Raw genomic sequence first — 11652 nt, forward strand, 5'->3', positions numbered from 1 at the left:
GACGTAATCTTGCCTATTAAGAAGCCTAATTCATTAAAGTTCTAGGTATCCTTATTAAGGATACCGTACTTCGCCTTTATTAATTAAATAAGCTTAAACTAGGGTAGTATAAGCGCTAGGTCTTCGTAGGCAGCTCGCTAGCGATCGTACGGACGGCTCTAGCGCTTCTTAAGCTTAGGTGTGCGCTTAATAAAGTTGTTAACCTAGTGCTTGCTAACAGGCTTCCCACCTCGCTCTCTAAGTAGTCTATTAGCTATATCTCGTATAAGAGCCTTCGTTAGTGGTACGCTACGTAGACTTGCTTTAAGTACGCTCTATAGAATCACCTCCTCTTCTAGCTTTATAAGGCGCTTTAAGTTCAGTTCACAGTCGCGTCGGGCGCGTCGTCCAGCGCGTCGGTCTTAGATTGTTGTTCGGGGGACATTGTAGATCTTAGTAGCGCGTTTTACACTTTAAATTTGCTTTAAATTAATATTAGAGATAGCAAGGTATATATCTCATTCGTTGTAGGACATTTAGACGTTGCGTTGTTAAGACATTACGCGTTGTTGCTACGAAGGCGTGTTGGTGGGGTAGAGCTGCCGACTCGCTTAGGTTGCCGACTCGCATGGGAAACACGTTAGAAGATATAAAAATATTCGCGCATATGGAAGAATTCATCTCTTGTGGGTTTAGTTGTCAAGTTGCAAAGATTCCTGATACGATTCTTTCAAGATGCCTCCAGGATAAGGAGGTAAGAGCCGTAGCCTCGCGAAGTGCAAGAGAAATACACAAAGGTACTTGTATATGTTATGGATAAGACGAGCGTCGTGTCACTCAGCGCGGAGGAACCACCTAGACTGCGACCGACTCAACTGCATCGTGTCAGAAGTTAAGACTCAAAACAATAGATATTGTAAATTTGAAGATATGCAAACAAGTCTTTGCAGTTAATATCGGCACGTATTGCATTCTCACAACCAGCCCATAGCTTTTCGGCCTTACTTGCGTTGTAAAAACAGCACTAATAATATTAATAGCGATAGCAATAGCAATAGCAATAGCAATAGTAACACAATAATCAGTTGGTTATCATATACTACATCACTACAAGTCTGATTCTTAACGTACTTATTTGAATTACATTGTTTCTTCAAATTTCTAAGAAGCGCTATTAGCTTACAATGTCGCGTTTCCAACACGAATAGCAACAGCAATATTCACGCGCCTGGCACAAAATCACCGCAAAAGAAAGTGGTACGAGAGAAAGTAACCAAGTTAATCGTGTAACTGATTCATATAACGACCGTAGTATAGAACAGCAAAGTTCGAAGATAACGAATATGCCAAGTTGATCTCGTCCCCTACGTAGTCGCCCACCAATTCTCCCCTATCCACAACCACACAACCACACACATCCCATTGTCCGCCGCAAGAACCCTCTTCAAATTGTATGTTTGGCTGGTCGAATCACATGCGATGCGTTGAAGAGATGTGCCCGCGCGGAATTAGATTCCCCCTGTTGGACAGTGGTCGTGTTTAAGGCAACCACGGGTTGGGCCAACCTTCGAACCAACGGCTCTGTTGCCAGCATATGCGGCGTCAATCGGCTCAGGATTCCGTGGTACAACAGCAGGGTTACCTCCAATTTCCTAGAAGGATATGTTAGTTTGAGTGCTCTTTGTCGATTGGTGGAGAGGGATGCGCGTACCTTGTCAACCGAATCGATGTAGGGGGTTGGAGCTGCGATGGCGAGAGCAACGATGGTTGCGAGGATAGTTGTGGTGGTGAACTTCATTTTTGCGGAAAGGGGTGAGAGAGATGGGGTAAGATACGTGCTTGTTTTGTTTTTCGATTGGAAAGGCGTGTGTAATTCTGGTCAAAGGAGTGTGTGATTCTGGTCAAAGGAGTGTGGGTTTAGCAACACGAGTGTGTAGGTCTATCGGAGGCTGAGTGTATGATAGATGAGGAATTTCAGGAGGTTCCTTAGGTTCAATATATAGGTACGTAGAAAGCCTAGTATTCGGATATTAGCCCGGTGAGACTCTCCATAGGGAGAAAGCTAATCGAGCTATGAATACGTGCTCGGCATGACAATCTTCACGTAGGATTATAAGTCTAGGCCTATATAGTCACTAGTGCTTACAGAGTCATCATCGTCAAGTCTTTTACCTGACGCTGGGGTCTAGGGTAGCCAATCGCAAAAGTCTTGGTTGTTAAAACCGGTAGTCAGAACCATTTGTGATCGTACAGGCCCGACTTACACGGCACTAGGACTTGTCAGATGAGGCAAGTTGTCGGACCGGCAAGCCAGTCTCCATGCATTCACTTCTCACCAGCTAGCTCTCCTCTTATAGGACTAGCTCTTTCTGCTTAGGGGCTAGCCTCTTCTAGGCTTCACCCCGCACCTATATAGCTAGTCCTTCACTGTTCTCAATACAACAACGATTTTCGCCCACTCAGTTCCCCGATACAAGTTGTACTGCAAAACGGCCGTACACTGATTCGAAATGGCCGAGGATGGAACTGCCGGTACTGCCTACATCATATTAAGAGCATGGATTACGACTGCTGTCGTAGAACTTGCCGTTTTAAGCTCGACTTGTAAGGGGCTGCGCAAAGTATGCCGGTGCCTGGTAACAGGATTGTATTCGATGAAGAAGAAAGCTATCTGCAGTGCAACGATATCTATATACGTTTAGCTTGTTGTTCACGTAGCTTCTCGAAGCATCTAAAGTGCCGAGGAAGCTCCGAAGGTTCCACCGAGGATCACCATAGCATCTAGGCTCTAGCCCGTTATATTACCCCCCTCCTCTCTCTCTCTCTAGCGTCTAGATGGATCTCGTTTAAGCCACGACGGAATCCTGCGGGAAGCAGTCTTGTTCTAGGGTCTCAATAAGGTTCCGTGAACTATTCCTATCGAATCTTCGCTTCAGTATTCTCTAAATTCTCCTTAGGCTCTATTATTAGCAGATAGTAACCCTTCCACTTCACTTCGTACCACTATTTTGTTCCACGTCCACGCCGCCGACAGATCTCTGCTAGGATATCTTCAACTTCCCATATATCTGCACCATTAGTGTCTACCTAGATTAGTAGTAGTTGGTCATCGTCCTTTAACTAGCTCAGTAAGGGGTCTAATAATGCTAGTCTTAACTAGTTAACGTAGAAGACATTGTGAGGTCCTAGAGGTGTATTAAGGCGGACCGTGTAGGTGTCGATTACTTCGATTACTGTGTATTTCGCGCTTCTCTAGTCGAGTTTCTTTAATCTCTAGCTAGTAGTAAACTGTTTTCCTAACTATAGCTATACTTTGTCGCCAACGCGTAGCTGTAGTGCTTCTCGACGATTTCCGTTTGCCTGTTATTCTTGTTCTTGCTGTGCCTGTGCTATAGATGCCTAGGCCATCTCTAGGAGTTCGCGTTGTAAAGGCACTAGTACACTGCAATAGTTAGGATGCCTCTAATAAGTGAGATTGTGTGTACAGATCTATATACAAGTACGAGGGGAACTTTATTATTCCTCGCACGGGCCAACTGCCAGCGTGGCACGTGATTGTATGGCACGTGATCGCGTGAGGGATCGTAGGTTTGATCCATCACACTACCCCCCCTTCAAAAAAAAGCAGGTTCCGTCGCTTAAAGTAATTAAAAAGAGTTGTCTAGCTTGCTTTGCAAAAGCTTCTGTAAGCCTAAACAGCAATGTTGCCGGTATTGCGAAAGCTACGCGGGCCAATAGTCTCCTCCGTCTGCTGTATCGTCGGGGCTCCTGGTGGAGGCTTAGGATTGTTAGAGGATGCGATCACTGTAATCATAAGTAAATCCTGTTTGCCTGCGAGCGTCGCAAACTTTCGATGTGGTCCTGGAGCTTTAGGGCGGGACTCATGGTACTGTTGGACAATGTCTGCGGAGTCCACCAGGTTCATGTATGGTTCCCAAGATGGGTTGTCGGTGCCGGCGGGGTAGTTGGTCCATCGCACTAAGTATTGGAGAAGACCGCTGCGAGAGTAGGGGTCTTTAAGTCTCTTGTTGACGCGGGAGTCTAGGACGGCTTCCACTTCATAGCTTGTACCATCTTCCTCGTCGGGATCGGCGAACTCAGCTGGTGCGGAATCGCGCAGTTGACCAGGCAGCGGAGCCTCCTCGTGTAAGTGTAGTAACCACGGGTGGAAGACGTTGTGGAGCTTGCCCATCTCTGGAGGCAGGAGTAGTTCGTAAGCCATATTGTCAATGACGCGTGTGACAGTGAAGGGACCGCGGTTCTTGAAGTCAAGTGATAGACTAGGACGTGTAGTACGGAAGTTACGGGCGTCCAACATAACTTGATCGCCGACCTTAAACTCAGGCGCTGGGAGCCGGGCGTCGTTTGCGTATTCCGCCTGTTTAGCTTGTGACCATTGTAGTTCGAGCCGAAGGGCTTTGCGTAGCGCGTCTAGCTTTTCTGCAAACTTGTTGGCGTTGTCTTGATCTCTGCGAGCTGGGGCAGTGAGACCAGTGTTCACCTTAGGTGGTTCAAGACCAGACTTCGGGTCATAGCCCTTAGTGAGGCGGAAAGCGGTAGTCCCAGTACTAGCGTTGATGGCGTTGTTAGCTTCGAACTCTGCCATAGGAAGAAAGAGAGCCCAGTTGTCTTGCTCGTAGTTAATATATGACCGGAGGTATTGTTTTAGCCAAGCGTTGGCGTTCTCCGTCTGCCCATCGGTTTCTGGGTGATAGCCCGTTGACAACTTTGGCTTGGTACCCAGTCGTTGACAAAGACGTGTCCAGAAATGGGAGAGGAACTGGGCTCCACGGTCGCTGACGATGCTGTCGGGATATCCCTCCTCACGCCACACGTACTCGACGAAGGCTTTCACAAGGGTATCAACCTTTAGGTCCACCACAGGTATAAACTTCTTCTTCTTGCTAAGCCGATCAACAATCACTAAGACGTTGGTATATGTGCGGCCGTTATCGGTGCAAGGAGGCAGGTGCGTGATATAGTCCATGCTGATGCTACTCCAATATCGCTCAGGTATCGGGAGTGGATGTAGGAGCCCGTGTTTCCCATCGCGGTAAGATTTCGATCTCCGACAGGCCAAACAGTTCTTGACGTACTGTGCTACATCATTTATCATCTTCGGCCAGTAGTACCAGCGGTTTAACATGTCGTAGCTACCGTGTTTGCCGCTATGGCCACCGCAATAGGATCGGTGTACGCGTTCGATGATCCGGGTGCGCAGGGTGCCTGATTCGGGGATGTAGACCTTCTTCTTGACATAGAAGACTCCGTCGTGTATTGAGCAATCACCAAGCTCTAAGCGTATCCTGTTTGGACCGTGAATTAGGTGGTACGGGATGCGGCGCTGGCCATCAGCTTTGGCTTTGAGGATAACTTGAACGATGTCGTCATCCGGGTAAGCTTGTCGAACGGTCTGGAGGATATTGGCTTCGTCCAGCGACGTGTCCGGCTCCGTAAGCGGTGCAGCGGACGTGTCATCGACCTCCGCTGTGTCTCCGAGAGCGAAGAGGTATTCGTCGCTAAAGTCGTCCGTTTCACTGTCTTGGTACATCATCATGGCCAAGGAGACTGGGGACGTCCGGAGCTCGTCACCGAGGGCGTTGGCCAGATATACAGCGTGTCGGGAGCCACCGTCGAAGTGGAAGCTAAAGGTGGCAACTCGACACTCAGGATCCACCTGGTCAGGCTTGAGGATCACTTGTACCTGGTGTTGACGTCGCTCATCCTCGGCGTTAGCTGGAAGATCGCCCGGTCGGCGAGTGAGTGCGTCGGGCTTAGTTCCTTGTTTACCAGGACGGTATTTGACTCTAAAATTGAACTCAGCTAGGAACTCAGCCCATCGAGCTTGCCGTCGGTTGAGGCGTTTGGTTGTCATGAACGTCTGGAGGGCCTGGTGGTCTGACAATACCAAGATGGGATCATCAGTACCTGACAGTTCAAACCTCCACTCCTCGAATGCTCGAACAATCGCGAGGAGCTCCTTGTCATAGATCTCGTAGTTGCACTCGGCAGGTGTCATCTTATGTGATAAGAACGCTACAGGTCGTAGAACACCTTTGTGCATCTGCGAGAGGATAGCTGCGGTAACGAAGTCCGACGCGTCAGTCTCGAGCCACGTTTCCAAATCTGGGTCAAAGTGGGACAGTACGCCCGCTGTTTTAAACGCAAGCTTTAGCTGTTCAAAGGCTTTCGCAGCTTGTCCATTAGCTTGGAGAGGGAAATGTCGTTGACTACCCTCCTTGGTGAGTTCCGTGAGTGGCTTAGCGATATATGAGAACCCTTTAATAAACCGGCGATAGAAGTTGCAGAAGCCGAGGAAAGACTGCATGTCCTTCACTGATCTCGGCAGTTGCCAATCGAGGACAGTGGAGACCTTCTCCGGATCCATTTCGATGCCGTCGGTGGTGAGGATCAAGCCTAAGTACTTGACTCGCTTGGTTTCGAACTTGCACTTCGTGGGATCCAACGATAGTCCTGCGCCTTGAATCTTGCGGAGAACCTTTAGGACATGCGAACGGTGGTCTTTCTCGTTGTCGCTATATATAAGTATGTCGTCTAGGTAGGCGGTACATATAACGTCCAAGTATTCGCGCAGCGTTTCGTTGATGAAGTTTTGGAACGTCCCTGGTGCATTGCACAGTCCAAAGGGCATGACCATATACTCATAGAGTCCGTACCGGGTGAGGAAGGCGGTTTTCTCTTCGTCACCTTCTTTAATCCGAACGGTGTTGAAAGCGGCTACAACATCGACGAGAGACACAATCTGAACTTTGGCCATGCGCGCTAGAGTTTCTTTGATGGCTGGTGGCGCATTTCGATTCTTCTTAGTGACGTTGTTGAGTGCTCGGTAGTCGACACATATGCGGAGACCTCCTCCAGGTTTCTTGACGATCAAGACAGGTGACGCAAACGGGGAGTTACTGGCCTTGATTAAGCCCTTTTGCAGCATGTCATCGATATACTTCTTAACAGCCTCAGTCTCGGTACGAGTGAGTCCGTAGACATGAGGCTTAGGGGGCGTAGTGTCAGGAAGCAGGTCGATGGGGTGGTCGACTCCTGGTCTTCGTTCGGGGAGTTGATGAGCCAGATGAGGGTTGAACAGATCAGGTAGTTCGTCCAACACCCACTCAGGTACCAGCTGGCCAATCTGGTCTCTAGTCATGTAAGGTTGCTCCATCTTGTGCATGTACTTCTCAAAGTCAGTTTGCGAGACTGCGGCTACGCCGATGCCTTCTCGGTCTTCATCGGGGGGCTTCGCAAGCTTGGCCCAATGGCGGGGTTCCAACCATATGACCTGGTCAGGATGTTTGGCTGCGAGTGCGGTTGCAGCGGCAGCGGAGATGAGGTAGATATCAGCCATAGTCTCCTCAGTCGTCACCTTACCATCCTTGTTCGTCTTAGTAGTGGTGTCGCCTGTCTGGTAGTCTCCCTTGACTAGTTGTACGTGACTGTGACAAACTCCGTTTTCGTAAACCGTCTCTGGGAGTCCTTCGTGGAGGCAGTTAAGTTTGCACCCTGCCTTAGCGAAGGTGAGTGATCGCTGGTCGCCAAAGTGGAGGGCAGGCTGGTGATAGTCCATCCAATTCATGCCTAGGATAACGTCGTACTTGCCGATATTGGTGACGTAGCATAGGACGTTGTGCGTATGGCTTCCGTGTCGGACGGGCAGATCAACGGCCTGGGTAAGCTTGTCCACTTCTCCGCCGTTGGCTAGTGACAATCGAATGGGTTTGGCCACAGGCATAGTATCTAGGCGGTGTTGGTTAACCCATGACTGATTGACGAAGCATGCGCTGGCTCCCGTGTCGATAAGGGTAGAAATCGGTTGCCAACAATCAGGTCGCGTGAGAGCGGAGCCGGGAAACTCGAGTTGTCGGCTGAAGTCTTTAGAAGGCTTGCCTCCGATGGAGGCGGAGGACACGAAGTGGACCTCCGTCATAGTTGGCGTTTCGTCAGGGGCGAGCAGCAAGGCTGCAGCGATCTCGAAACGGCGATGCTGGTTTCGAACACGGCGCTGGTGTCTTTTTGCGTTACGCCAATTGAGCTCCCGCACGCGGCTCTGCGCGGGAGCCCCTAATTTAAATGCTCAAGTAGTTCCTCGTCGTTGACGTAGAAGCCATCGTCATCCACTAAGTCGTTGTCGTCCAGCGGCTCCTCAGTATCCTCGTCTCGCTCCTCTTCGTTGGAAGCGTCGAGAGCATTGATGTACAAAGAAGCCAGTGCGGGGATTTGGTGAGAAGGAGTGAAGGGCTTGCCGCGGCAGGGGGCAGTCTCGTGCCTCATCTGATGGTCATCCTTGCCACATTTGAAGCAGAGCTTCAAGTCAGCTAGACGCTTCTTGTCTTTCTCTGACCGCTCGAAGGCCATCTTCTTGTACGTATGCGTGCTGGCGGCGTTGTTGTGACCTGGAGTGTCGGGTGTCCGGAAGGTGACCAACTTTTGGGTACGGCTAGCACCAGCGGTCTTCGTAACGGGAGTTAATTTTCGGCCAGCGTCAATCTGTTGATGTCCCTGGTCGATGTGTTGCGCTCGCAGCAAGAAGGACTGGATGGTCTCATCCTTGTGAGATCCGGCAGTGGTCGCGATAGCTAACCCGGGTCGCATGAACTCGCGAGCGTATCGGATCTGGGTCGCGTTCTTGTGTTTGAGGATTCGCATGCAAGAGGTGAACTTAGACTTCCACTCCATGAACTTCTGTCCAGACTTGTAGCGGAGCGAGCCGTCGGCGATGAGGGTTTCGGCGTCAGCTTCCCGATCATAGGTGAGATACTGGCTGTCGAGAGTCTCTAGGAAATCTAGGAAATGGCGAGCTTTGACATCTCGGATGTGCTCGTAAGCTTCGCCTTGAATGCGGAACTTGAGGTAGTCAACCGCTTGCCAGTCCTCTGGGTATGTGCGACACTTGGCCACTGCCATCTCGCGCCACCGCTCGTAGTCGTCGTCGACCTTGCCCTTGAACGTCTCAAGTTCTGGGAGTTTGTAAGAGAATCCTCCACCGGCGGTAGAGGGCGCGACGGGCGGCGGTCGCGGTACTGTAGGAGCGGGGGCGTATGGGTTCGATGATGGAGGAGGTAGCGAGGCGTCGCGCACGGGAGTACGGTTATCCCATGGGGTGTACCCAGCTCGGCGAGGATCTTGTGAGAGTTGGTCAGCGGTACCATCTACAGGTCGCTGTAGCAAAACGCTTGATTGTACAGGCCGTACTGGGTCGTAAGATCGCTCGCGCCGCCAGAGGGTGTACGGCTGATAGTTGGGTTCATGTTGCAGCAGTCGGTCGGTGACCGTTTTTGTCTCACGTCTAGCCTCGGTGAGCTGGAGGTTGAGCTCATCGTAAGCCTTATCCTTAAGGGCGAGAGCTTCGTTCTTGTTCGCCTCCATGTTAGAGTACTTGACATCATACTGGTTAAGCTCGATAGAATAGCGATCAGCTTGTCCTTTGAACTTGTCGCAGAGCTCAGCGTTGGCCTTAGCTTGGTCTGCCCACCAGTCGGCGCTGTCAGACTCCTCCTTGAGCTTCTGTGCCAACTCTGCGTAGTTAGGACCGCTCTCCGGTTCATCGGCTCGGCGGGATAGGTCCTCAACCTTCTGCTTGAGTTCATTGCGTTCGGTGGCGGCAAGGTCGCGCTCAGCGGCGAGGGCTTTGAAGGCGGGGTCATCGCGAACGTTGGGGAGTTGTTCTGACGCAGCTTTGAGCTTTCCGATGTCCGAGGTGAGGCGTCGGATCTCTGTCAGCTTCTCCTTGTACAGGTTGCTGCTAACCATGCCAACTTGTAGTTGTTTACTGTTCGAAGTTTCATCAAGGGCTGCTTCAACATTCGCTAGTCGGTCTCGTAGAGCTTGAGTCTCTCCTTCATTGCGGTCCACAGTCTGCAGATGCCTATTGATGGCGTCAGTGCAGTTGCGTAGGGAGACTAGCGTAGAGACAATAAATCGCCACCAGAAGTCGGGACGATCCTTCACGTTCTTCTGGAGGTTACTAGAGTTAGTGACAGTGAAGTCGTTGATGTTGTGGGTGATGTTGCCATCAGTGCGGATTCGGCCTGTGCTAAGGGAGTAAAAGGCATTGCTGTGCTCGTCAGGTTCGGGATCCTCTTGTAATTCGAACCACTCGGTGTCAACGGTATAACGGAGGTAAACGTAGTTAGAATCTTTGAGGTATTCGAGCAGGACGTCGTTGATTTCGATGCCGACAATCTCGCGTGTAGCAGTCATGGGCTCTAGGTCGCCGCTAGCTGATACTGATGGCTGGGATGACGGATGGGCTGCCAGAAGCATGCTCTCTCGGCGGTTGGAGAGGCAAGCTCGTACTGGTACGAGAGGCGGGCCCATCTGTGATTGAGTAGGATCCTGGGAAGCTTGCCCGAAGGTGGCACCGGTGGCTGAGGTACCTTGGGTATTCTGGGTATTGGCCGGGTTTGCCATCGCGATGATCTTTTCGTGTGTGTTGCGCAGGGCTGACCGTAGGGTCGCGCTTCTCGAAGCTCGATGCCTTGCCTTCTGCCTACTTGTCCGTTGATGTAGGTGGACCTGTCCTTTACCAGCGTTGGTGACAACCCCACGAGCAATACTTGCCTGTTGAGCCTGGTGTCTCTGGTCTTTTCGTGTGTTGCGCAGGGCTTACCGTAGGGTCGCGCTTCTCGAAGCTCGATGCCTTGCCCTCTGCCTACTTGTCCGTTGATGTAGGTGGACCTGTCCTCTACCAGCGTTGGTGACAACCCTCACGAGCAATACTTGCTTGTTGAGCCTGGTGTCTCCACCCGTGGGCTTCTAGCGCAATACTTTGCGATCCTCGTCGTCAAGACCTAACCCGTCGCAGAACGTCTTGTTCTGCCCGATGTAGCAAGTCGCAGTTGCTCAATCGGCGGCGGCGCTCGGCGCGGACGGTGTTTCTGATAACTGAGCCTGATGCGAAGTATCCTAGGTATGTAGGGGTTGACACACAATAGTGTAAAGGCACTAGTACACTGCAATAGTTAGGATGCCTCTAATAAGTGAGATTGTGTGTACAGATCTATATACAAGTACGAGGGGAACTTTATTATTCCTCGCACGGGCCAACTGCCAGCGTGGCACGTGATTGTATGGCACGTGATCGCGTGAGGGATCGTAGGTTTGATCCATCACACGCGTAGTTTAGTAACGATTAATTTAGCCTTCTTTTAGTCAGATTTCTTATATGCGTTGTATCTCCGTCGATTAGTACCTATAGAGATCTCTAGCTGTAGAGGGTTAATATTATAACTATACTAAAGGAAAAACGGAGATACTTTCGTCGTTATTGTATCCCTTCCTTTAATCGCGATCTGCGCCAACGGGCACAGAGGTGCCTAATTATCTTAAGCCTAATTAACGAAGGCCTTTATGTATGTCTCCTAAGTGCTGTTTATCCTTTCCGTAGCTCTGTTAGTTTAAGGGTAAAAAGCTGTAGATATCTGCTAATTAATCTTAAGAATCTCGCAAAGCCTTCGCTAGAATACGCTAACGAACTAAGTGCCCTAATCTAATATAATCGCATCTAGAATCTAGTGATATGCGACTACATATGTAATAAACGCTTAAACAACTGTTTCGGTCTTAGTGTTAGCTAGTAGTATAAACACTACGTCCTTACTTAGGCGATTAGTAACAGCTATTAGGCTCTTTTTACTATCGCTTTCTAGTAACCTGTCGATA

At 50.2% G+C, this 11652-nt stretch overlaps 3 protein-coding genes across 3 annotated transcripts; all 3 read right to left on the reverse strand.

Moving 5' to 3' along the window:
* Window positions 1-1487: 1487 nt before the first annotated feature.
* PtrM4_102810 (uncharacterized protein) lies at window positions 1488-1777 on the reverse strand (the record flags this gene model as incomplete). Its single annotated transcript, XM_001936297.1, has 2 exons — window positions 1488-1631; window positions 1691-1777. The coding sequence occupies 2 exons, from the start codon at window positions 1775-1777 to the stop codon at window positions 1488-1490; spliced, it is 231 nt and encodes a 76-aa protein (XP_001936332.1).
* A 1893-nt stretch (window positions 1778-3670) lies between these two features.
* PtrM4_102820 (uncharacterized protein) lies at window positions 3671-7918 on the reverse strand (the record flags this gene model as incomplete). The annotated part of the gene is made up of 1 exon (XM_066107481.1): window positions 3671-7918. One exon carries the CDS (start codon window positions 7916-7918, stop codon window positions 3671-3673), a length of 4248 nt encoding a protein of 1415 aa, XP_065961930.1.
* Window positions 7919-8052: 134 nt separating this feature from the next.
* Window positions 8053-10401, reverse strand: PtrM4_102830 (uncharacterized protein; the record flags this gene model as incomplete). Its single annotated transcript, XM_001935281.1, has 1 exon — window positions 8053-10401. One exon carries the CDS (start codon window positions 10399-10401, stop codon window positions 8053-8055), a length of 2349 nt encoding a protein of 782 aa, XP_001935316.1.
* Window positions 10402-11652: the final 1251 nt, after the last annotated feature.

This window comes from Pyrenophora tritici-repentis, chromosome 5 (genome assembly GCF_003171515.1).
Source record: "Pyrenophora tritici-repentis strain M4 chromosome 5, whole genome shotgun sequence".
Lineage (NCBI taxonomy): Eukaryota > Fungi > Ascomycota > Dothideomycetes > Pleosporales > Pleosporaceae > Pyrenophora > Pyrenophora tritici-repentis.